The sequence below is a fragment of the Orcinus orca genome, chromosome 3 (genome assembly GCF_937001465.1).
Source record: "Orcinus orca chromosome 3, mOrcOrc1.1, whole genome shotgun sequence".
In the NCBI taxonomy this organism is placed as follows: Eukaryota; Metazoa; Chordata; class Mammalia; order Artiodactyla; family Delphinidae; genus Orcinus; species Orcinus orca.
This window is the reverse complement of record NC_064561.1, coordinates 20,043,851-20,070,652: the sequence shown is the minus strand read 5'-3', so window position 1 is coordinate 20,070,652 and position 26,802 is coordinate 20,043,851. Positions and strand designations below refer to the sequence as shown.

The window sequence follows — 26,802 nt, the reverse complement described above, 5'->3', positions numbered from 1 at the left end:
CAAATAATCAAAATAAGTCAGAAAAGAAAAAACAAAACAAAAGGGACAAAAATTTAAAAATTAAATGGTAGACCTAAACCCAATCACATCGATAATTAAATGATTAACTAAATTTTCCAATTAAAAATTAGAGATTGTCAGAATGGGTAAAAAGCATGACTCAACAGTATGTTGTCTGCAAGACACACACTTCAAAATAAAAACACAAATATGGGGCTTCCCGGGTGGCGCAGTGGTTGGGAGTCCGCCTGCCAATGCAGGGGACACAGGTTCGAGCCCTGGTCCGGGAGGATCCCACATGCCGTGGAGTGGCTAAGCCCGTGCGCCACAACTACTAAGCCTGTGCTCTAGAGTCTGCGAGCCACAACTACTGAAGCCCGTATGCCTAGAGCCCGTGCTCCGCAACAAGAGAGGCCACCACACTGAGAAGCCCGCGTACTGCACTGAAGAGTAGCCCCCGCTAGCTGCAGCTGGAGACAGCCCACGTGCAGCAACAAAGACACAATGCAGCCAAAAATAAATAAATTTAAAAAACAAAACAAAAAAACACAAATATGTTAAAAGTGAATGTATGGAAAAAGATATACCAGACAAGCAGTAGGCATAAAGAGTTGAAATGGCTAGAACTAGGTCTAGTTGTTCTATCAGATAAAATACACTTCAAGAAAAAGAATATTACCAGAAACAAAGTTGGAAACTAAACAACATACTTACAAGTTGGCTCTAAAATTTATATGGAAATGCAAAAGACTAGAACATCCACAGTAATCTTTATAAAGGACAAAGCGAACTACCTAGTAGCCTGCAAAGCCTAAAATATTTACTAGCTGTCTCTTTTAAAAAAGCCTGTCAACTTTTGCTTTAAAGGAGTACATTTTCGAAGGACCTACCTGCATAGCACTACGTTAAGATGCTGTGGAGAGAATAAAAACAATTGTGACACAGTTACTGTTACTGAGCTTATAGGTATTAATCATGAATGTTTCAGTCTTAAAAAGGAACACTTGGAACTTCCCTGGTGGTCCAGTGGTTAAGACACTGCGTTTCCACTGTAGGGGGCACAGGTTCGATCCCTGGTTGGGAACTAAGATTCCCGCATGCCGCGCAGTGCAGCCAAAAAATATGGGGGGAAAAAAAAAGGAACACTTTTGGGTTTGATTCTCCTATAATTAAGAGTGCCTGAGATATTAGCATTAAAAATGCTCTGGAATGTGTGAACCTTGTTTGGATCCTGACTGTAACAAACCAACTGTAAAAACCAATTATGAGACTCAAGGAGATTTACACAGACCAGATATTTGATGATATTAATTTTTTCAGTATGATAATATTATAGTTAGGGTTTTATTAAAAAAGAGACCTTATCTTTCAGGGATACTGAGGAAAATAATGAAATGGTATCTAGGATCTGATTTGAAATAATCCAGGGAGTGGGAGTTATGAATGGAATACAGATGAAACAACAGTGACCATGAGTTGATAAATGGATGGCACATGGGGGTTTCAAGGCACTAATATTCCTTCAATTTTTATGTCTGAAATGTTCTTGTAATTAAAATAAAATAAACTCACACAAAGTCCTTTTGCAAGACAATAATCAAAGTTAAATTGGCCATTGTCTTTTGAAGAAACTGGTATGAAAGACAGGTGGCACAGATAAAAGGACCCGGAAAAAACCCTAATAATAATAAAAACCCTAAGAGGCTTCTAAAGACTATTAATGACAATCAAATCCAGTGGTCACATATTATCATCACAGCCTAAATTAAGATAATACTCAATGAGTTCCATATGCAGAAAAAAACTAAATTTCTCTGAATTTTACTAGTTGCTGCTTTATCAAGGTTCCTATGAAAGTGAAATGGATGACAGTGGAGCATAACAGAAATATATGAGCTCTTTAAAATGTTTTATAATATGTACAAAAGAATATATATGCAAATCAATCATCCAACTTAAAAAGTAGACTATTATCAAAACTGAGTAGCTAACTGTGCTTCTTCCTGATCCCATCCTCTGTCTCCACCCACCCCCACCAAGAAGCTTTTATTCTCAAAATTATCATTACTTTATTACATAAAACCAGTTTTACTACAAATTCTTAAAATAATACATTAACTACCATACTGGTATTCAGTATTCTGAAACTTTTTTTTAAATCTCAATATTTCATGGATGATTCTTTGGAGTACAAGCTTTTGAATTAAAGCTGGTTGTGTAGCTGGTTGTGAGTTCTTGCCACTTATTAGGTATGTGACCTTGGGGAAATTATTTTCCCGTCAAGCCTCAGCTTCCTACTTCAAAAGACTATTGTGAGAATTAAAACAGAATATACAAAAAGTACAGCTCCTGGTATATAGCAGGTGCTCATAAATGGTAGCTATACTAGGTATGATTTACAAAGATTTGGCAAATTAAATCCTTTTACTTAATGGGAAAAAAAATCCATCTTGCTATCAAGTGCTTCCTTTATATTAAGCCATTAGAAAACTCCTTAGTAACAAGTCTGTGAATGGTCAGTCTCCACACCACCAGAAGTAATTCTCATCATCGTCTGATCCTTTGACTTCGCACACATGTTTTCACAGAGATGACTTATGTCGGTCACATCAACTCTTGTTCACCAGGAAACAGTGTGAATCCATCAAACTTTTCTTCTCGGTAACTGAAAAGCTGACAAGGTCAATTCTGATGAGATCAGATTTCATGTCTGCATTCAGGGGTGAAGGATTATTAGTACTCTGCCTTCCTAAAACTGACTGAGGCTTATATAGTCTCCTCATACTTTCCCCTACTGTGTGTGTCCCCACCTCTGCACAAGGGAAGGCAGACAGAACACAGCAATGAAGAAAAATGACTGACTCTGGAGTCAGGCATACTTGGGCTCGGGCCCTGGCTCTGCTGCTTAACTATCTGATGCTGGCCAAGTACTAAACCTCCCTGATGCCAGATTCTCCATGGATAAAATGGAGATAACAATAACACTTATCCTCTAAGATACTTATAGTCCTGACTGTTGCTCTGTGATAGTTATAATGGAGATGACTGATCTAATATTAATTCCTTGAACTTTCGTCTTTCTTAAAATGCTCTAGATGCCTGGATTGAAACATGTGACTAAATCATGAAGTGAGAGAACTTCTCTTAAGTAGTTTTTAGCTGTTAATATTCCTTCAACACATAATGCTTTGGTTAGTATTCCAGTGTTAATAAGAGCTATTTTATTTTTTCAAGGAAGGAATAAGCACACCTAGCAGGGAAAAAACCTGCTAAAAGAAATCCCGAGGCCTGGCTCTTTAGCAGCAAGGCATAACGATTAGGCATAACAAAGTCAAGGTTAAGAGGAACAAAATGGGAAGAGTGAAGACACTGAGGACTCAAGTAGACATGGATTGCAGTCAGACTGCCATTTTCACATGCCATATCATACAGTAACCTTATTAATGCATCATAGTGGAGCTAATACAAGGAAATGTTCCACAGAAAGGCTAAACAAAAATTATCAGAAGACAACTCAGATGACAGGGGTGGAGGGATGGGACAGGACCACACAGTTCTGCTACATTATTAATACAAGAGGAGAGAGTTACAAGCAGTGGAACATCACAAGTCTGGAGTGGAGGTACTTGGTCTAAGGATTCATCCAGTGGCTAAGAGTTATGATATATTTCTATGTCAGTAGGCATTCAAATAAGATGATGGCCTCTACAGAAACACCAAACAGTCTGGGGTCAAGTCTATCAAAGAAGAATCCACTTTAGATATACCACTTTGGGCATCCAGCTCCTGCTGACCCCTGTACCAGGCCACCACCTCTTCCCACCTCTTAGCTTCCTCCTCTCATTATCAACAGCAATGAATTCTTTATCCTTTCTCCTTGCTGCCCACCCACCCTCCTCTCCTCCCCAGTTCTGCATGGATTCCAATACTTTTTTCCCCATATCAGTGCCACTGCTATTCACACCGATTAGATCCTTCTGCAGGATCAGCACTGCTTCTGCTTTAAGAAATGGCTTTGGCTGTTCAAGCACAAGAATGGGCTTGCTGTGCCAGGCTGCATAAAACTGGAACCTTGGTAAGAACTGTTGGGTGGGTGGAAAAAACCTGGAAAGCACCTTTGAAGCAAAGGGAAAATATAATTTGTAAAGAACTTATATAAATTGATAAGAAAAGTACTAAGAACCCAATAGATACTTGGGAAAGTTCAGAGAACAATTTCTCAAAAAAGAAATACAAATTGGCTTTTTTAAAAAAGAAAAAAAACTCAACTTTACTAGTCAAAGAAATATAAAATATAATGAAATATCACTGTTTATCTACTGAATATACCATGCTTTAAAAACAAAAAAAGAAAAAGTAATATTCCTCAGTATTTGTAATGGTGTGGTGAAAGGAACACTCTCACGTGCTACCAGTGAGAATTTAAATGAGTATAACCTTTCCAGAAAGCAATCTTAAAACTTTATACATATAATCCAGTAATTTCACTTTTTGTAGTCTGGTTTAAAGAAAAAAATCAGAAATTCAGACAATTTATACTTTACAAGGCTTGTTGCTATTTTAGATGCACATCTTCAATAAAGGGGGGGGGGAAGCATTAAAAACCCATACCTGATACTAGGGGAACATTTAAATAAGAATCTGTCCTTTTTCTCACCAATCAGTAATAATCCCTTCCATCTCTGTGAGTGCTTAGTGCCTCTATTTTAGCACTATATTTTAGCACTAAATATGACTTGTATCATATTTAGTCGTTCCCAAGTCTGTCTCACTGGACTGTGAATTCCCTGAATACAAATTTGGGGTCCCATTCAGCTCTGTATCATATACCTTTATTACCTTGTGAGCACTCCCAGCACCTAACACAATACTTCATTAACAGCAGGACATGAAAATTTTTAAGTTGAATCACTGTAAGAAGTAAATTAATCAATGATTTCAAAGATGTTAAATTTTTTACACATAAAGACATGAACACTAAATTCATAACTGACCTAATTCTACCACAATTTGGAATAAACTCAATTCCATGAGATTATAGGAATGAGTTATTAGATTGCAGCAGTCACAATCTACAGCCATACCCCTTTATTCTTTGTTCTTCTTCCTGCCTGGAACACAGATGTAAGGTCTAGAGATGTTAACAGCCATCTTGAAACAATAAGTCAAGAAGCTACAAGTATAGGACTGTAGAGCCAAAAGAGAAAAGCTTAGGTTCTCATTACATCACTGAGCCACTGCCTCACTCTAGACATCTGGATATGTGAGAAAAAGAAACCTTACATGTTAAACCCATTTAATAATTAATTACATTAATTAAAACGGTGTTTTCTGTTATTAGGAGTGATAGAATTTTCTGATAGATACTAATAGGGTTTTCCATTATTTGTTCTGACTTATATAAAATGATACATAACCATCCACTTGGTAAGAGTGACTAAAGCAGGGGTGGACACTTTAAATAAAGACAATCAGAGTCTTTCTCTAGACTGACTTGTGGTCTCAGGAGAAAGAACTCCTTTCCATTAAAGACTAAAAGCCTATGGCTGCTGGCAGACACTTTGCTTGCCCCTTAAAAAAAAAAAAAAAAAGCCTATCTATTGAATAGAGACAAATGGAGCCGAAAGATGGAGAGACACACCATCTCAGCTCCTAGATCCTGCTCTGCCTAAAGCCTATCCCAGGCTTCCCAATTATTGTGAAAACTAACCTCTCTTTTTTGCTTCAGATTGCTTGAATTGTTTTTCCAACACCTGAACCGAAAAGAGTCCTACTACTGGAGTAAACACGTAAATAATTATTTTACAAGTTGAAAAAAACTTTGCCCTGTATTAACCCATATAACTCAAGTTATGTTTGTCATTCTCCAATTGCCTACTATTTATTTTCATAATGCCCATACTACAACCACACTGAATGGCATGCTCTTTCTTGTAGAGCATGTTTCTTCATGTTTTTCTATTTACGTGAGTTTTGCCTACTGCTATTTTACATTAATGTCCTTCTTTCTAAATCTCTAATCACGTTTCTTCTGAAACACCACAGGAATTTATCTTTATGCCCCTTAGTCATTTTCACCTTGCATTACAGTTATTCATGTGTATGCCTTTTATCTATCCAATTGCACTGTAATCTCACTTTGTTTGGATCTGTATATCTTCCCACAGGTCAGTCTGTCTCCATAATCCATGTTATTTCTACTAAACCTATGCTACTTCCCAATTGTTAATACCTCAGTAGTTAGGTGTCAATAGTGATATATTTAATCCTCCTGGGTACCACAAAAGCCACATTAATACAAGTGAGAAGACTGAATGGGGTACAAATTACATTCAGGTAGGCAAATACAGATATATAAAACAGAAAAAGTCAACTCTGTCTAATTTAAGAAATTTGTTACTTAGAGATGATTGGGTCTTCTGATTTTTGCTGACTCACCCAAGTCAAGCCTATTCTAGGTCCCAGTCCTTCTCTGATAGCTCTCAGGCAAATCTCTATCAAGAGATTTGATACCTCTACCCACCTACTTACCCACCGTTATGTTTCCAAGAAATATCCATGGAGAGAAAATCCACTCCTGGCAATATCCACACCTCTGTATCTAGGCCCAAAGTGTATACAGTTAATGCCTTCAGCTTTCCTAACTCTGCTATGATCTATTTCTCACTAAACTTATTCTTAGCACTTTGACTCTAATGCCTTTCCTTGCCTTTCATCTTTCCCTTAGCTCTAGCTGGCTGGTGGCTTATCCTTTACGTATTGTATTAGCACACAGAAACACAGACTTCAAAATGACTACACAGGCAAGAAAAATATTCAATAATAACAGTAGCTACCATTTATTGAATATCTAAAACAATCTAGACACAGTGCTGGGTGCTTTATCTCTGATTCCCATGACAATCCTAATGATGTTAGACTAATTTTACAAATGAGGCACCTGATCCTCAAAGAGTAAGATAATTTGTCAAGCATTACCCAGCTGACAAGTATTACAGCTGAAATTTAAGTTCAGATCTACCTAGTTCCAAAGCCTATGTTTCTCCCACTCTATCTTATTACCAAAAATAAAACGTTGGCTGTTCTCCCAGCTTCCACCCTTGTCACCCAACAATCTATTCACACAGCAGCCAGAGTGATCCCTTGTTCAAATATTAATTCATTTTTTGCTCAAACCCCTCCAATGTTTCCTCCTTTAAAAGCTAAAGTCCTCACTAATGGCCTAAGAGCCCTATGTGATCTGTCTACCTGTCCCCTCCCCAATTACCTCTCTGGTCTCACTGTTAATCTCTCCCTCACTTACTCTACTGCAGCTGCACTGGCTTCTTTGTCATTCCCCATATACGCCAAGCCTGCTCACCTCAGGGTCTTTGAACTTACTGTTCCCTCTGCCCGTAACACTCTCCTCTCCACTCAAAATTCTCTTAACTTATTCCCTCACTTCCTTTAGGTCTCTGTTCAAATGGCACCTTCTCAATGGAAACTTCCACACCACCTATTTTAAACTGCCACCTCCTGACCTCAATACTCCCTATTCCCCTCTTCCTCTTGATTTCTTTTTTTCCTCTAAAATACTTATCAACGTGACATATTATATGTTTACTTGTTTATTGTAATAGTATCCCACTACTAGAATATAAGCTCTCTGAGAACATGGACTCTGTATATTCTGTTCACTATATCTGGCATGTAGTAGGCATTTAATAAGTATTTACTAGATGTGTAAATGAAGACCTTTATTCTTCCTCGGTGTTTAAATGAAAATGGTCTCAAAGACATTTTCCAAAAAGCAAATGCAAAGGCAACCTGCTTTTGTTCCAGTCTAGATTACTTTAGCAAATCATCTCCCTTCAAACAATGCCTTTAAAGGACACTCCCTCTAATTTTTCCACAGTTGTGAACAGATAGTCATGTCATTGAGCAACAAACTGAGCAGACTGAGCCAACTTAACCAGAGTGTAGTATTATAATAAAATAAAACTTACAGCAAAGTTAACCAGACACATTTAATGATATGCATAATTGTTATTGTGCTGCACGGTAACTAGGCATAAATGGTAGACACTTCATGTAAATGACTCTAATTACTATTTCTTTTACACAGCCAAACAAGCATGTCTAGGATCAGATTCAGGGGAAAACAGGAAGGAGGGGAAAGCTGAAAACTTAGCTCTGGGAGGGAAGTCCTCCCTCTTATTCTATCCCCTTAGGCATTGGGCTAATGGTCTCCCAGACTGGGTTATGTGTAACTCTTTCCCCTCCATTGTGGGAAAGGCTTCCTTTTACCAAAGATTAAAATATTAGGCTGTGGGGCTTCCCTGGTGGCACAGTGGTTGAGAGTCCGCCTGCCGATGCAGGGGACACGCGTTCGTGCCCCGGTCTGGGAAGATTCCACATGCCGCAGAGTGGCTGGGCCCGTAAGCCATGGCTGCTGAGCCTGCGCGTCTGGAGCCTGTGCTCCGCAATGGGAGAGGCCACAACAGTGAGAGGTCCGCGTAACGCAAAAAAAAGGCTGTGGACGGCCCTCTGTCTTCAGTCATAAAGCTGAGAGGAACCAGAACAATCACTACTATCCCTGGCAAGGAAGATGGGGCAGGAAACTGGTGGAGAAACCAAATAAAGACAGCAAATTTACCAAAAACCCACTATATGCCAGGCACACTAGTAGGTGTTTCACATAATTCATCCAACTATCAATACTTCCCCCACCCCACGTAGAGCCCCAAGCTCTGTCTGCAGGAAAGTAGAGGAGTAAGCAGAGAGTGGGACAGTTCCAGTGAGGACTCCCTGCTCCAAACTTGTCCGTAAGGCCTAAAATGTCACATTCTCAGAAAGGGTAATTTAGGTACGCTAACACTATTAGGAAGATTAAGTGGAAGCTGTCATTTAGTGGCTGTTTCCCTTGCTTCCTATCTTATCTAACCCATAAGAGGATAAAGGACCCCCTACTTTCCTATGGGTTTGTCCAAACCTATCCAGCTCAGGCTAAGCCCACCCTTCTCTGGGGACAGCGACATGCAGGATCCCCAGGGATCAGGGATCGAACCCATGCCCTCTGCAATGGAAGCACAGAGTCTTAACCACTGGACCACCAGGGAAGTCCCTGAACTAATTTTTAAAACAAATTTCCTCATAAAAAATAAACTGTGACAGTCATTCAGGATACAGCAGACATCTTTGGATGGAGGTCTGAGACATTTGGATCAGGGCTACAAGACATACAGTGCCAAGAAAATAAGGACTTCCAATTATATCAGAAAACACACTTATATCTATAATATTTTAAAGAGTCCTCAAGACCCAGAGTGTAAATCCAACTGAGCAGCATCACACAGGATCACTGACACTTGGCCTAACGGATTAAAGAGAACTTGAAAGGCTTGTCCTAAATGGATAACAATGCAAGTCTCAGTCTACTTTGCCCTCCTGACGGTGTCAGCCTCTCAACAAGTTCAATGAGAAAAACCTGGTTCTGGTGGTGTAAGTCTGCATTAGGTTTCTGAGAAAACTCAGAAACAAGCCTGAATCAAGTATTTGGGGCTGTGAGTTGCTCCACCGCACCCCTGTAAGGAAGAACAAGCTTAAAAGCAAATATTATATAGCTGAAAGATGTCTGACAGAGATGAATACCAAAGCTTCCTGTTTAAGCACAAACTATCAGCGTTCAGTCTGGGAGATATCAGTAGGAGCTACTCTATACTCTTTACCTTTTGATTCTGACTGGAAGAAGGTCATCTATTCCTAGAGCTCAATGGGGATTCAGTTTCTCAAACTCATTTATTTCTGGACCTCAGTGCTGAGTGCATTGTTGACTCAGTAACTAATACCAGTTGGGTAAGGTGTTTGGCGAGATAGACAAAATAGTCTCTCCCTTCTCTGGTCACCAAAGGCCCAGCCCTAGAATTCTTTCAGTCACTGGAACTCTCCACTAAAAATCAAACTAAAGAGCTATGTCAAGGTAAAACTGCATCTAAAATCCTAGACCTACAGTGCTCTTCTATTAAAGGAGTTGACCAGATTTATGTCTTCAACTTTCATTGTATTTAAAAGACTACAATGCTATTCATAAAAACCCTTTAAAATGATGACAAAATCTTTGACCTAGTAATACCACTACTGGGAATTCCACAGATCAAAGTTCTTAAGTACTTACTATGTTGTGCTGAACACTTAAAATATCTCCTTCCACCTCACAAAAACCAAATAAGGTCATTTCTACTGTTTGACAGACACATGAAGGGAAGCCTGGAAACTAGCACAGGCTCACAGACTAGTAATTGACAGAGGTGGGACTCAATCTCAGACTGATTGGACTCCAGAGCCCATCTTTTTTTACTATCACCCAAACTAAAAATACATCCTTAGAAAATAACCCCAAAATACAGCAATAATTTTAGGCATAAAAAGCTCACTGTCATATAAGTATAACATGGCAACTTGAAGCATTCTAAACACACAACAATTAAATAAATGGAGGCAATCTGGATTACAGAATATTATATAAGCATTAAAAATATTTTTACACATAACTTATAGTGACATGGAGAAATTTTTATGCTGTAAGTAGAAAAAAACAAAACAGAATTTTACATACAGTCAGATCTCAACTATGTAAAAAATATACCTGCACATAGAAAGATCTAAATTTACTGATAAATAAAAAAAGGCAAATTGCAGAATTACACACATGTGGCATGGTCTCATTTATGTAAATAATTCCTGACTCATTTCAAGTACTCAATAAATGTAAGCCATTATTATTATTCATACTACAATGAACAGGTACTACTTTACAATCAGAAAAATCAACAAATTTATTTAAATTTTAAGTTTAGGTACTTCCTTATTTAATTAATAAGAAGTGTATAACTTCAGAAAAATTAAATAACATGTGCCTTTCTTTCCTGGAAATCTTAATGTATAAAACACCTCACAATAATACAATTTCAGATTAAATATCTCTAAGTAATGGGAACCAAGTAGCACTGAGAAAAATGTTGCAACACTTCTAAATCATCTAAGTTATGGTTACATTCAACATGTTAGACCACAGAGTTGTGCAGATTCTATTATATTTAGAGTTTAAAGTCATAAACAGAAAGGCAAGATCAGGGGTGGTATTTCAAGGGCTGTGATGAACAAGCAGATTCTCTTGCCCAATATGTCACACTGCACGAAAACCAAGGCCTTTTGTGTACTCTTCGAGAGAGAACCAACACCTCCAGGGTGATGCAGCAGAGACATGTAGGACATTAATGGTAATTAGTGATTTTTTTTTTTTTTTCAGTACGCAGGCCTCTCACTGCTGTGGCCTCCCCCGCTGCGGAGCAGAGGCTCCGGACGCGCAGGCTCAGCGGCCATGGCCCACGGGCCCAGCCGCTCCGTGGCCTGTGGGATCCTCCCGAACCAGGGCACGAACCCACGTCCCCTGCATCAGCAGGCGGACCCCCAACCACTGCACCACCAGGGAAGCCCGAAATTAGTGATATTTTTCAGCTGTTAACTATCTTTAGGTAGAATTCACACACACACACACACACACACACACACACACACACACACACGGGATTTATTCTGAATGAAAAACGGGCAACTCTAAAACTTAGTTCCTCAAGTTCCATAGGAGTTTCAGTATTTGAATATATAAATTGAAATTCAAGGTCTATGGGATAACAATGATCTCTGGCCTGCCTATAGCAAAGAATAAGTGTGAAACATTGAAAGATGAAAGATTTTTCCCTTCCCCTTGTCCTGAGGTATGTGCAACAAAATAGTATAAAGTAATAACGAACGTGAAAAGCACTAGATAATTAGCTAGATTAAAAAAAAAAAAAAACTTTAGCATTGAAGAGGAGTTGTCTGTTGCACTGTACCGTATAGGATTACAAAACCACCACACAGTTGAAGAAAGGAATCTGGCTTTACCTGTATCTTGACCCATCAGCCCATTGCAGTACATGGCATGTCGCTCGATCTTTGTGGGTGGGAAGCCTTGGTCACATAGTGGGCAGGATACCTGGGTACTAGATGAGAAGGTAGTAGTAGGTATTTCCTTCTCAGCATCTTCCCTGTTATCAACCTGAAGAACCTGAAGAACATGACAAATGGCAATTGTACTAGCTTTACTTTATAAAGTATCTTTTCCCAAAAAGAACTGCAAGACTCCATCCTATATTCCACTTACTTTCAATGAGGTGATACCAATCAGTTTGCCAAATTCAGGACAGCAGATTGGGAGATACACTAATATAGTTAATATTTATTTATTATACTGAATAATACTTATTCAGTGCCTGCCTACTATGTGCTAAGCACTCTGTATGTGATACTCATTTAAACCTCATGATAATCTTACAAAGGTACAAACACACTCTTTTTACACTTGAGAAAAGTGTTGTCCAAAACAGTAAAGTAACTTGCCCAAAGTTACAGAATAAATAAGTGGCAGAGCTGAAATTCAAACCAAGGACTATTTGGCTCCAAAACCTGACAGCATTCCTCTCTATCACACTGCAAGGTGCTGTCCTCGTTGGGTCAGTATGCTGTGTCTTCGGTGTTTCAGTTTGTATTATCAACAGCATCTTAAAGACACTTTTTCAGGGACTTCCCTGGTAGCACAGTGGTTAAGAATCCGCCTGCCAGTGCAGGGGACACGGGTTTGAGCCCTGGTCCAGGAAGATCCTACATGCCACAGAGCAACTAAGCCCGTGAGCCACAACTACTGAGCCCATGTGCCACAGCTACTGAAGCCTGCACGCCTAGAGCCTGTGCTCCGCAACAAGAGAAGCCACCGCAATGAGAAGCCCGCACACCACAATGAAGAGTAGCCCCTGCTCGCCGCAACTTAGAGAAAGCCCATGCGCAGCAACTAAGACCCAATGCAGCCAAAAGTAAATTAAATAAATAAATAATTTTTTAAAAAAGAGACACTTTTTCAATCTCACAAAAGAACTGTAAAGGCAGTCAAAAGGTACAAACTCCTAACTGTAACATAAATAAGTACTAGGGCTGTAATGTACAGTGTGATAATATAATTAACACTGCTGTATGTTATATTAGAAAGCTGAGAGTAAATCCTAAAGAGTTCTCAACACAAGGAAAAAAATTTTTTCTATTTCTTTAATTTTGTATCTAAATGAGATTATGGATGTTCACTAAGCTTACTGTGAAAATCATTTGACTATGCATGTAAGTCAAATCATTATGCTGTACCCCTTAAACTTACACAGTGCTGTATGTAAATTATATCTCAATAAAACTGAAAGACAAAAAAGAATTAATTACACACATACACACACAAAGAACTGTGATCACTGTAAGTGACTTCAGATATCAAGAGTTAGGGGGAAAAAAAAAGAGCTCTAAGCAAAAGCAACACAACTAAAATAAGTTAAGAACCTAGGTCTCAGCTTATACCAGTAAAACAAAACCAATTCTTGTGTTTTATTTGTGACTTTGGGGTTGAAAGAGGAAACACAACTAAGATCCAAATATTTAAGAAGGCCTGAAGAAATCATTAAGACAATTCTGACAAAGTCATTCTGACTCCCTTCTCAGTGTTTTATAGTCATCATTTTTCCTACAGTTCCCAGTCTCTCAGAGACAGTTTTATTTTACCTTTACAGGTCAGAGTCAAGAACTCTGCAGTGATTAATCCTATAGTATGTGTGAGCACTGCAGCACTACTGCCTAACACTTGATTCAAAGAACAGCATGTCCTATCCAATCAATGTGAAACTGTCCTGCATAGTCACTGCTTCCATTTAAGAGCAAGGAGCACCTGGGCTGTCATTATGCCTTACTATGGGAAAAAAATAAACCCTCTTCTGATACAAGAACAAAATAGGACCAAAACTGCAGTAGGTAGATAATTTAAGCTCTGAGCCAACTGGGGTGGTTTTTTTTCTTTTAGTCTCTAAGTTCAGGCCATCCCTAAAATTTACCACCTGTGAATGTAATCCAGCAGAGAGGGAAACAGGTCATCTAAATAAATACCAAGTAAAACGATTTCTACAACTGCCAGAAAACGTTGTTTTCAACACATACCTGCCTTTTACTTTAAAAGGAAGGAGAAAAAGAAAGATGAGAAAGGAACTAAGAGTGGTTGAGTTCCTATACTATGCCAGGCTTGGCCAAGCACTTTCCATAACTATCCTTCACAACAACCCAACTGGCACAGGTATCACTAGCTCCAGTATTATAGAAGAGGAGATTGAGGCTTGGAAAGGCAAAGTAACCTGCTGATCACAAAGTGAGTAACTGGACAATGTAGACTCAAACCCAGGCCTTTGTGTCATCAAAACTCTCAGTACTCCACCACGGTGTGGCAAAAACAAAAAGCACCCCTCTGCTCCACTTTGTTTCTGGAAGCTGACTCTGCCAGGTATTGGGAGACTCTCTGGTTCTATTATTCTCCTCTAGTATGTGGGGCAAGTCCAATGAGTCTGGAAGTTCTAGGTGTTTTTTTATTCCAAGCTTAGTCACTGAGATTCTTATAAACCCAGGTTCGTCTGTTCACAAATTTTACAAGAAAAAGTTGTCTTGTGAATACAAAGCCATCTGAGCAGAGGGGAGAAAAATCAATATACCCTATAATTTGCAAGTAGTCTTGAGTTAATGAAAGTTAGTAGCAGTTAAGCAGTTACTTGGCATTCTGAAGTTCACTAAGCACAGAAATGTTGTATGACATGAATGTCACTGGTGCTCACACCCAGTACTACACCCCTTTGTATTCATTACGAGCTCTATAAAATGCAGAGAAGTTACCTCCAACTATTAATGTAGTATTCAAGAGGGAGGAATCAATCTATTTTTGTTTTATTGTGAATACAAGCCCACTTCCAATCACATTCATAGGCAACCCAGAAGGTTTCTGAACATTTTTATATTAACCCAGGATTTTTCCCAGCACCATTAAAAAGGTCTATTTAAATATTAGCTACAATGGAGAAGCCTCAAGAGGAAAAGATCCAAGCGAAGAAGCTCTTATAAGGACTATGTAGTTAGGGACTGGGTCTCTGCAGAGATGCTTCCACTTCTTTTAAAATACTATACATGTATTTCTCAAAAGAAGTACTTGGACACCAAATCATGATCTCTTAAAGGCTGGCCTTTACTTTCTGGCCTGAAAAGAAACCTCAAGAAATGGACCCAATGAAAATGAGAGTATGTCCTATAGTCACCAACACCCCCCACCCATCCCCCACCAGGTTTATTTGTAGCTTAGAAAACTGTTTAGATCTTTCCCCTCTTACCATAGACAGCTTACTTAACACCGTTAACTTAAAAACCAACTGACTAAATTGACTATAGTTGCACAGGTCCACTTACATACAAATGTTTTTCAACAGTAAATACTACAGTACTAAATGATCTGTGGTTGGCTGAATTCTCGGATGTGGAACCACAGATAGGGGGAAAATACAGATACCAAGGGCCCGCTATAAGTTATACATGGATTTTCAACTGCATGAACAGTCGGCACCCTTCACCCCGTCACTGTTCAAGGGTCAACTGTATTTCAGTCTGAATAAAGTCTATTAACCCTTCTGAGTACAGAATATCTGAGACCCCAACTAAGGGAAACTCTCAGGCAAGATATTTCAAAAATGTTATTTCCAAAGGAATCTGACCATTGCAGAAAATCAAATCAAGAGGGACTACAGTTCCGGCAAAGGTATTCCAAATACCTCAAATACTGTCAAGCAGTTCTCTGTCATTAGTAAGCTAATATCAATGAAGAGCCACAATACATTACAAAGCAGTTCCACATGCATATTTCTACTTGTGCCAACTCCTGCTATGTGTTTTATATTCTTTATCTAATTTAATCTTCAGAGCAACCCAATAAAATAGGCTATTTTTGTCTCCATTTTATAAATGAAGAAGCATTCCTCTCCTATGTTCCCCTAATACCCTAGGCATCTCTCTAACATTACATTTGTCAGATTACATTATAATTATCTGTTTATGTGTCCTTTTGAAGGCAGGGATTATTTTTTTCTTATTTACCTTATATCTCAAGACTCTGAAACAATGACTGGCACACTATAATATCTGCCAAATAAATGAATAAAACAATTAATTAACCTGCCCAAGGTGGCGGGGCTGGGATTCAAAGCCATGTCTTCTAATTCCAATGCTCAAGCTCCTTGCACTACACCATACCACCTTCCAATAAACAAGAAATTTTAGGGCAGATGACCCGATACACAGATTCCAAGGGCAAGAGTCCATACCCATTATGATATTATCACTGTGCATACATAAAATGCCCAGATTCTATCTTTCTAATAAGTGATTTGTAACTAGTGATTGTGCAATGACTCAAAACTACAGTATCTAACTTCTTTTTTTTTTTTTTTTTTTGCAGTACGCGGGCCTCTCACTGTTGTGGCCTCTCCCGTTGCGGAGCACAGGCTCCGGACGTGCAGGCTCAGTGGCCATGGCTCACGGGTCCAGTCGTTCCGTGACATGTGGGATCTTCCCAGACCGGGGCACGAACCCATGTCCCCTGCATCGGCAGGAGGACTCTCAACCACTGCGCCACCAGGGAAGCCCTCTAACTTCTTTTAATGGAAACTTCTAAGACTATTTAGAGTATCCACAGATATCAGCAAACAGCAACACCAAAAAGAGGACATTCAGGGCTTCCCTGGTGGCGCAGTGGTTGAGAGTCCGCCTGCCGATGCAGGGGACATAGGTTCGTGCCCCGGTCCGGGAAGATCCCACATGCCGCGGAGCGGCTGGGCCCGTGAGCCATGGCTGCCGAGCCTGCGCGTCCGGAGCCTGTGCTCCGCAACGGGAGAGGCCACAACAGTGAGAGGTCCGCGTATCGCAAAAAAAAAAAAAAAAAGAGGACATTCAATGTGCAAAAGACCATACAATTCCATCCATTTGATGTGAAGTGCTACAGACATATATAACTTCTAAATAGGGTTCATGCTCTTTGCCCCAAACAAAGAAGTTTCCTTTGCAGTCACGGACAGGTAAGAAATCAGCCTCAATTAACTAAGGGCTTGCAGGGCTTCCTATGCATGTTAGGATAACTACGTTAATAACACTCTGTTCCCCCATCCCCATTTAGAAGGTTCTGGTCCCTCCCTAGGAAAAGAACCGGAGGCCATTTTGACATTATCTAGCAGGATCTATCCTCAGTGGCTCTGATGCAGGGAGCGTCCTCATCTTTCCTAACACCACTGGCATTAGGGAATCTTGGTCTGTCAGCTGTGACAGATCAGGTTCCAGGGAACCAAACCATGATTCATGAAAGCAGAATTTCTACCCAGTTACCTGCAGTGCAGAAACTAGGAAGGGGATCTAACTTCCACTGTAAACACTGTTCTCAAAAAAAACCTAGAGTATAAAAAGGAATAACAGAACAAAGCTTTTTTAAATTGCTCAGGATAAAATAGTATAAACATACGTAACCAAAAATTTTATTTTCACAGAAAAACTAGTTTAATTCTCAGGCTGCTTTTCACACCAACAAATTTTAAAGATTTTGAATTTTTTAAAAGAGTTCTTGGCATTTAAGTTGTTTTGTCAGACTCAATATGAAAAAATATACACTGAATCTTAATCAGAAGTATAAACTTGTGTCAATCAGCTTTATGGTTAATGTCAGATATGTGAAGTTAGGAAAGATAATAGTGCAAATAGAGATTTGCCTATTTTATCATGCTGCTATCCTGATTTTGCATTTCTGATCATGTCTCAAAATTAGGGCTGAAAGTTAGGTCGTAATATAAACGTAGTGACTTTTTCCAAGATTGTTCATCTCTGTTACTTATCAGTATATAATGGAAAATACTCCAGGACTTTGGAGACAAATCTGTTTTCAAATCCTGGTTCTACCATTATTAGCAGTTTGAATTTGAGCAAATTGAGCAAACATCCTAAACCTCCATTTCCCCATCTGTACCGGAAATAATAAAGCATATTAAAATACTGAAGAATTGGTAACTACTGTTATATTTAGAAATAGTGCTGAACTCATTTTTAAGAATCTGAGATAAAAGCCTAACCCTCTGTAACCTAAATCTTTTCATCCAAGGTCAATATTGCATCAGAGAGAGGACTACCAGTAGAAAGAAAACACTGACAAAAATTATAAGTAATATTCACCTCCTTATCTGCCATTATTCTTACTTCATCCACGGTCTCTCTGCTACCTGGAAAGTCTTCTTTCTCAAGGTCAAAAGTTTCAGGGGAACTTAGCTGTGTCTCTGTAATTTAAAAAATTAAAACTTCATTAATTTTCATTTTGTATTTTCATAGTTAAAGAAAACAAACACCTGTTTCCTTAAGCTTAGGGTATGATAATTCCGCAGTGGAAATACAGATCAAGTTTGTTTCTTCTTAAAGCTTTACTGAGGCATAATTTACATACAACAGAATTCACCAATTTTCAGTATAGAGTATGGTGAGTTTTGACAAATATTTACAATGTATACATGGTATCATTTATACCACATCACCACCACCACAATCAAGATGTAAAATATTTCAAACAACCCCAAAAGTTCTCATGTACCCCTCTGCAGTCAATCCTCCTCCTACTTGGCTCTCTGCAATGACCAACCTACTTTATGTTCCTAGAGTTCTGCCTTTTCTAGAATGTCATATAAATGAAATAACACAGTGTGTCATCTTTCATGTCTGACTTCTTTCATTTAGCATAATGTGTTTGAGAAGCATCCATGTTGTTACATATATCAGTAGTTCATTCCTTTTTACTGCTGAGTAGTATTCCATTGTATGGATATATTATAATTTGTTTATCCATTCATCAGTTAATCCATGTGGCTTCTTTCCAGCATAGTTCTGGTTTTAAAGTATATTTATTTTGACAGAAAACAAAACACTGCCGATGCTAATTCTGAGGTTAAAGGGATGATTAGAGAAGACAAAAATTGGGAGCAGAAATAAAAATACATTCTCAACAAAGATATGCCTTTCTTTAATTATTCTTTAAGCAGCATTTATTCATTCAACATTAATGCAATAAATATTTATGGAAGAAGTTCCAGGTACTGTACAGGCTACTAGCAATATGGAGATATAAGATGAGGTCTCTCATGGTCTCATTCAGGGGTCAGCAAACTATAGCTCATGGGCCAAATAGAGCCAGTTGCCTGTTTTTGGAAATAAAGTTTTATTGGAACACAGCCACATTCATTCTTCTTTATACTGTCTATGGTTACTTTTGAGTTAAAATAGCAGAGCTGAGTAGTTTCAACAGACTGTATGGCCCACAAAGCCTAAAATATTTATTATCTAGTTTTTTATAGAAAAATTTTGCCGACTTCTGGTCTAGACACCCATCACTTGATATAACAAAAGAACACTAACAATATTTCAAAAAATGACAATAAATCTAGAAATTTATCTGAGAACACAATCCAGAAAGTTCTGTTATCCACACTCTACACACTATACATCCAACTGGTATTATATATCTATGCTTCACAAATACAATGAGTGGAAAATGCTGGGCAAATAGTATACCTGAAAGGTACTGAGGTATCTTCTCAATCATCAAAGAATGATTATATACATTTCTAGTGTCAACTGTATTTTAATACATCATAATATTTTGAAAACTGGATGCACACACAGATTTTACCACCTTGTTGGAAAAAGACTTATAGTGCATAAACCTCAAAATCTTCTTTGTCAAGCCTCCCTGAGAGATATAACCAAAAAAGACATTTAGTCTGTTAGAAAATAAGAGTTGTTCACCGCTTGTACTACTGTAACAATAAAAAGTCTTTAATTAAGCTTTCTCTGGCTGAAATGTTCAACTAGAGAGACAAATTAAGAGGACATTAGTTTCATAGAAGTAAATAATACTAGCATCACGCACAACATGGGCATAAGGCTCTAATCCTGCTTCTTCACTAATATGATGTTATAATTTTGAATAACAGACCCCTGGAACTGCCAGAAATATAAGACAAAACAAAATAGGTAAGATGGACATCTATACTCAATCTGTGTTTTACCCATTTAGGACAAATTTTTATACACAGCTTCTAAATTATATATTTTATTTTTTATTGACATATACTTGATTTACAATGTTTTGTTAATTTCTGCTGTACAGCAAAGTGATTCAGTTATACATACATATACATTCTTTTTTACATTCTTTTCCATTATGGTTTATCACAGGATATTGAATTTAGCTCCATGTGCCATACAATAGGACCCTGTTGTTTATCCATTCTATATATAATAGTTTGCATCTGCTAACCCAAACCTCCTGCTCAATCCCTCCCCCACCCCCTTCCCCCTTGGCAGCCACAGGACTGTCCTCTATGTGTGTGAGTCTGTTTCTGTTTCATAGGTAGCTTCATTTGCATCATACTTTAGATTCCACATATAAATGATATCATATAGTATTTATCTTTTTCTAACTTACTTCACTTAGTATGATAATCTCTAGTTCCATCCATGTCACTGCAGATGGCATTACTTCATTCTTTTTTGTGGCTGAGTAGTATTCCATTGTACATATGTACCACATCTTCTTTCTCCAGTCATCTGTTGATGGACATTTAAGTTGCTTCCATGTCTTGGCTACTATGAACAGTGTTGCCATAAACACAGGAGTGCACGCATCTTTTTGAATTATAGTTTTGTCTGGATATATGCCTAAAAGTGGGATTGCTGGATCATATGGTAATTCTAATTTTTAGTTTTTTGAGGAAACTCCATACTGTTTTCCATCATGACTGCACCAACTTACATTACCAGCAACAGTGTAGGAGGATTCCCTTTTCTCCGCACCCTCTCCAGCATTTGTTATTTGTAGAGTTTTTAATGATGGCCATTCTGACCAGTGTGAGATGGTACCTCATTGTAGTCTTGATTTGCATTTCTCCAATAATTAGCAATGTTGAGCATCTTTTCATGTGCCTATTGGCCATCTGTATTTCTTCTTTGGAGATATGTCTATTTAGGTCTTCTGCCCATTTTTCGATTGGGTTGTTTGTTTTCTTTGTTGTTGAGTTGTATGAGCTGTTTGTATATTTTGGAAATTAAGTCCTTGTTGGTTGTATTGTTTGCAAATATTTTCTCCCATTCCATTGGCTGTCTTTTTTGTTTGTTTATGGTTTCCTTTACTGTGCAAGAGCTTGTAAGTTTGATTAGGTCCCATTTGTTTAGTTTTGGTTTTATTTCTATTGCCTTGGGAGACTGACCTAATAAAGCATTGGTACAATTTATGTCAGAGAATGTTTCGCCTATGATCTCTTCTAGGAGTTTTATGGTATCATGTCTTATGTTTAAGTCTTTAAGCCACTAAATTAAAGGGACTGAGGAGTCTGACTCCATGGAGAAGTAGTTACACCTTCTTAGCAAAAGGAACAGTAATGTTAGGGAAACCTTTTGTGATCTCATTTAGAAGTGGTTTATATCAGCAAACAGTTGGACTTAATTAGCAGGCTAATGACAGCAAGTCACAATCACAAAAATTATCTAACCGCAGTGATGAAGGGCTTACTTTTCATTAACTTTTCTCTCATTAGGGATTTCAATTGTATTTGCAGGTTCCTCCTGCAAGATCCCAGGGTGATGTCACATGCCATCATCCTAAACTTACTGGGTGACTTCCCAGCAGGATGGCATAAGTCAGCAGTCCCAGATGGAGAGGGAGTAATGCTATCCTTTCACAAAAGCAACACAGCATTCCTGACAGCTCCTGCCAAAATCATAGCAATTGGTAGAGGGGTCTCTTGGTGAGTATCATTAGGCAGCAATCTAAATAAATTTCAAATGAATTAAGAAACCACTTTCAATAAAAACAACAGTTAAACTTTAAAAGTAAGTACAGAAAGACCTTTACAATATGCTGCCAATTGTTTAAAAATAGTTACAGGACTTTCCTAGACTAATGTGTAAACTAAATGAGTCTCTGTAGAAAAAAAAAAACTTGAAAGAAACCAAAACAAGAAAACTACGAGTCTCTCTGACCCCGACAGGTTATACGCAACCTAAGGGAAAATTAGATATGACTTATGGTAACATTTGTCCAACACTTGCTGCCCAAAGAGTTTAAACATTAAGAGGAAGTTCCTTAATCTCATATGAATAAGGTTACTGACAATATATTAGGCCCCACTTTTAAGAAAAGCCAAAAATATATATAGAAGCTAAAACAAATTCCTTAGAAAGTAGTGGTTCATAATCACAAAATAATTCTTCATATTATACAATGATTCAACTCAAGAGTTCTCTTAGATAATGGATATTTTAGTTCATTTTAAATTATTTTGTGTATCAAAACCTATTCATGTGCAACTTTCAATAAACATCTCTCTCATACCTTAAACAAAGTATTGATACATGTGTCTTCTCATCACCACTGTTAACAAAAAGCACAGTATGATACTTAACCAGGTTAAGTATCTGTTCTGAGATTAAAAATAAGTCAGTGACAGAACTGTGCACAAAATTCAATTTCTGGACTCCCTACGCAATAGACCCCATGAATGGCAATGTAAAACTAACTAGTAAAAGCCTCAGGGTAAAAAACTGCTTAATGACAGGCAGATTTGAGGACAACCCACTTTGAGAACTCATAAACCAAAACATAAAGTCCTCTTGGCTCTCAATGTAGAGTTAAATGCTATTCCTAATGCTTTGCTGCCATCTCTGATGAGGCTAGTATGCAAACAAACAAACAAAAGAGCCATGTTAATTTTAAACTAAACTATCTCTAAGAAGAGAAAAGGTGAGAAGCAGAGCCAATGTCCATCAAAAATGTGTGTGTGTGTGTGTGTGTGTATATATATGTATGAGTGTGGAGAGACACACACACAAATCAATCACACGTAAACCTCCTGAGAGTGGGTTGGAAAAGTCAGAAAAATTAAAAGGCACAAAAAGGTAGATAGCTAGGGATCAGAAACTAGTAAAATCACAGTGGGGTACTTACCAGGACACACAGTGATTTCCTCTGCAGAACTCTCTGGCATAAGGACTGAGCTTCTCTTACTGTTCAAAGCAGCAATGCTGAAAAAAGAACCAAACCCCCAGTGAATTCCCAGTAAAATAAATCAGAACATGGGGCCAAAAGCAATGGTCATTCACAAAGCCACAGGTAATCTGATACCTGCTGTCCAATACCACAAAAGCACAACAGGGAAGCAAGGAATCAGTAGTGAAAACTCCAAGCCAAAAACAGGGAAAATAAATATGCTTACAACTTTGGTTCCAGTGAAATCACTGAATGAAAAGAACCCCTTTTGAAGTCTTCACAAAGGAAGGCTGAAGGGTAAGGACTATCAGACAAAAAAATCCACTCTAATATAAGGATGTCAAAAGTGTTTTATAGCCTCCATCTCAGACTTCTGAAAGCTAGAGATTTGTAAACTCATAAGAGAAGATACGAAGATTCTTCTGACAACACAATAGCTTCCCCCTCACCTTGCAGTTAAATTTCCTCTTTTATCTCAAGATACGGCTCTCCAAGCAACAAAACAAGATACAATTCCAAACTGCCCTACAACAAAAATCTGCCCAACCGGGGCTTCCCTTGTGGTGCAGTGGTTGAGAATCTGCCTGCCAATGCAGGGGACACGGGTTTGAGCCCTGGTCTGGGAAGATCCCACATCCTGTGGAGCAACTGGGCCCGTGAGCCACACTACTGAGCCTGCGCATCTGGAGCCTGTGCTCCCAACAAGGGAGGGTGCGACAGTAAGAGGTCCGTACACCGCGATGAAGAGTGGCCCCCGCACCGCGATGAAGAGTGGCCCCCGCACCATCATGAGGAGTGGCCCCCGCTTGCCACAACTAGAGAAAGCCCTCGCACAGAAACGAAGACCCAACACAGCCAAAAATAAATAAATAAATTTATTTTTTTTAAAAAATCTGCCCAATCAAGTTGAATATCTCTTCTGAGAAAAACATAATTATGACTGGCTCCCCTCATGCAACCTTCTGGTCTACCCTGCCTATTCATGGAGTGCAATCTCTTCCTGACATAGGAACACATGGCTGAGAGATCTGAGCATCTGAGCTAGCCCCGTCATGCTTCACAGAGCTTTACGATTAGTCTGATCAAGTATGCAAGAGAACGCTTAAAATCACAAATCCTCGGGCTTCCCTGGTGGCGCAGTGGTTGAGAGTCTGCCTGCCGATGCAGGGGACACGGGTTCGTGCCCTGGTCCAGGAAGATCCCCCATGCAGCGGAGCAGCTGGGCCCGTGAGCCATGGCCGCTGAGCCTGCACATCCAGAGCCTGTGCTCCGCAACGGGAGTGGCCACAACAGTGAGAGGCCTGCATACCACAGAACAAACGAACAAAAAGAACAAAAAAACCCCACACAAATCCTCACATCAACCAAGAACCACAAAGAAGAGAGAATAACCACCACTGATACATGATAAATAACTAAATCCTGATAGGAAACCACAAGTGATTTCTCCCTCTAAATAAAACACCTCAGAGCATTTGTTATAAACCTAAGCCAGAGACAAGTTTATTCGGCACATAACGTTAGAGCTCTATTCAAAGGGTCCATCACAAAACAATTTGCTGACATTTATAAAATGGGCTAATCAATTTGAAGTCAAACCGCATTGCCTGCAATTCCAACTCTCTCCTGGTGACAAAGCGTATAATCATTTATTAAAACCTACATCTGCTCTGCAGAAGGCTCACCACAACAAAGCAGAGTGGCCTGCAGGAAGCAGAAGGCCTACTCTGGTTAAAACCACTTCCAAAACTGTCTTAACAGCAAGAGAATCAAACCACAGCCATATTCTTTAGCTCAGGAAGAAATACCTAGTACTATCAACTTAACCAAAAGCCTAAGAACACCAACTAAATTACAAAGTGACAAATGGCAATTGGGTCTCAACTTCTGTTTGCGAGATGAAGGTCAGTTAACACAAAATTAAGCTCTTGAGTAATCCTCAAAGGTCAACTACCAATAAAAGGGAAAAGTAATTGGAAGCCTGATCTAGTCAATAAGTGTAGTTTGTAACCAATCAACCTCTACATATTATTAAAGTGAGAAGATTTAAGAAGGTAACCCCATCAATCAAACCATCAAGAATAACTGAGGAGGTAATACAAATACAACCATTTAAGGAAAGATGAGACAAAATCAGATTAAAAGTGGCACAGGACAGGGAGTGAGGGTGATACAGGTTCTGTGTGGCCTGAAAAATATAAAAGCTTCAAAGAGAATGCAAATCTTAAGAGCAGACTTAAAAGATGTGTATGGTTTAGATATGCAGATAAAATAAGCATAAGCAGAGGGAACAAAGGGAGAAAGGACTAGAAGGACCATGAAGAAATCAGTCTAGAGCCCTTCTTATTGGCATAGGAAGCTAGTATAGTTAGTTAAGAGAGTAGCAGGATGGAGCTTCCCTGGTGGCACAGTGGTTGAGAGTCCGCCTGCCGATGCAGGGGACACAGGTTCATGCCCCGGTCCGGGAAGATCCCACATGCCGCAGAGCGGCTGGGCCCGTGAGCCATGGCCGCTGGGCCTGCACGTCCGGAGGCTGTGCTCCGCAACGGGAGAGGCCACAGCAGTGAGAGGCCCACGTACCGCAAAAAAAAAAAAGAGAGAGAGAGTAACAGGATGTAACCACTTTTCAGGAATAGTACAGATGGAATTTGTGCCAAGACGGTTGGATTAGACAAGTAAACCTCTAAGATCTCTTCCACCCTAATATTCTAGACTTCTATAAGATGCATATTTGAGAACTGGGAGATAATGATTTCTCCTAGGCTGTGTGTATAAAAGAGCCAAAAGGTCCCTGGGAAAGCTGTTCCAATACAGTGTCACTTATGTGGTTCATCTCTTTTATTCTGGTACTATCAGAGGAGAATTCAGACCCATAATGACATATAATTTTACCTCTGTGGGGCAGGTACAGAACTTCCTTCTTCAGAAGTTTCTTCAACGAACAGCCCTTGGGAAGACTGCAAAGAAATATGTAACATCCTAAATATATAGGCACAGATGAACTGGTTTCTCTTCCTTTAAAAAAAAATTTAATTGTTCAACATTATCACTCAGCAATTAGTAATAAGAATAAAACATTTTACAAAAGTCAGTGAGTTTAAATAAAAAGAACATATCCTGTGGAGTCAGAACACTGGAATTTAAATCATGGGTGAATCAGCTGTTAACTTTGTAATCTTGGGTAAGTCACATCTGAATCTGCTTCCTCATCTTAAAATAGTATTAACAATTGCCTCACAGAGTGTTATTGTGAGAATTAAACAAGATAATATATATGATGCACTGTGTAAAATGCAAGACGTATAAATATTAATTGGTGAGTCAAATGAATTATGATTTCAGAAAAGCAATTATGAAGCTTTTGTTGTGGAAGGAAGAGATACAGAGAAAAGTTCAGTTCTCAGTGGAAAGAAGTCTCTCTTGCACAACCAAGCCATAACATAGGCTATCCAAAAGAAAGGGTTATAAAGATTCCTTTTGCTAAAAATCTGCCACTATGGTTTTAATATGTGGCCACAAGGATATCTTTTAAGAAACGTAATAAATAGGGACTGGCTAAGAAAAAAAATTATTTTCTTTGATTAATAGTAGAGTTGGGGGCTTCCCTAGTGGCGCAGTGGTTGAGAGTCCGCCTGCCGATGTAGGGGACACGGGTTCGTGTCCCGGTCCGGGAAGATCCCACATGCCGCGGAGTGGCTAGGCCCGTGAGCCATGGCTGCTGAGCCTGCGTGTCCGGAGCCTGTGCTCCGCAACGGGAGAGGCCACAACAGTGAGAGGCCCGCGTACCGCAAAAAAAAAAAAAAAATAGTAGAGTTGGT

The 26,802-nt window shown here is 39.0% G+C and overlaps 1 protein-coding gene across 7 annotated transcripts in view; it reads right to left on the bottom strand.

The window, feature by feature from the left end:
• The window catches only part of UIMC1 (ubiquitin interaction motif containing 1), a 138,521-nt gene that overhangs the window by 28,771 nt on the left and 82,948 nt on the right, over positions 1-26,802 (bottom strand). For all 7 annotated transcript variants that reach the window (XM_012538637.3, XM_049707080.1, XM_033414895.2 and 4 more), the window contains 4 exons: positions 25,877-25,941; positions 22,943-23,019; positions 18,127-18,227; positions 11,926-12,088 (listed from right to left, as the gene is read on the bottom strand). In XM_012538637.3, coding sequence (XP_012394091.1) covers positions 11,926-12,088; positions 18,127-18,227; positions 22,943-23,019; positions 25,877-25,941 — 406 coding nt within the window. The remainder of the gene's footprint in view (positions 1-11,925; positions 12,089-18,126; positions 18,228-22,942; positions 23,020-25,876; positions 25,942-26,802) is intronic.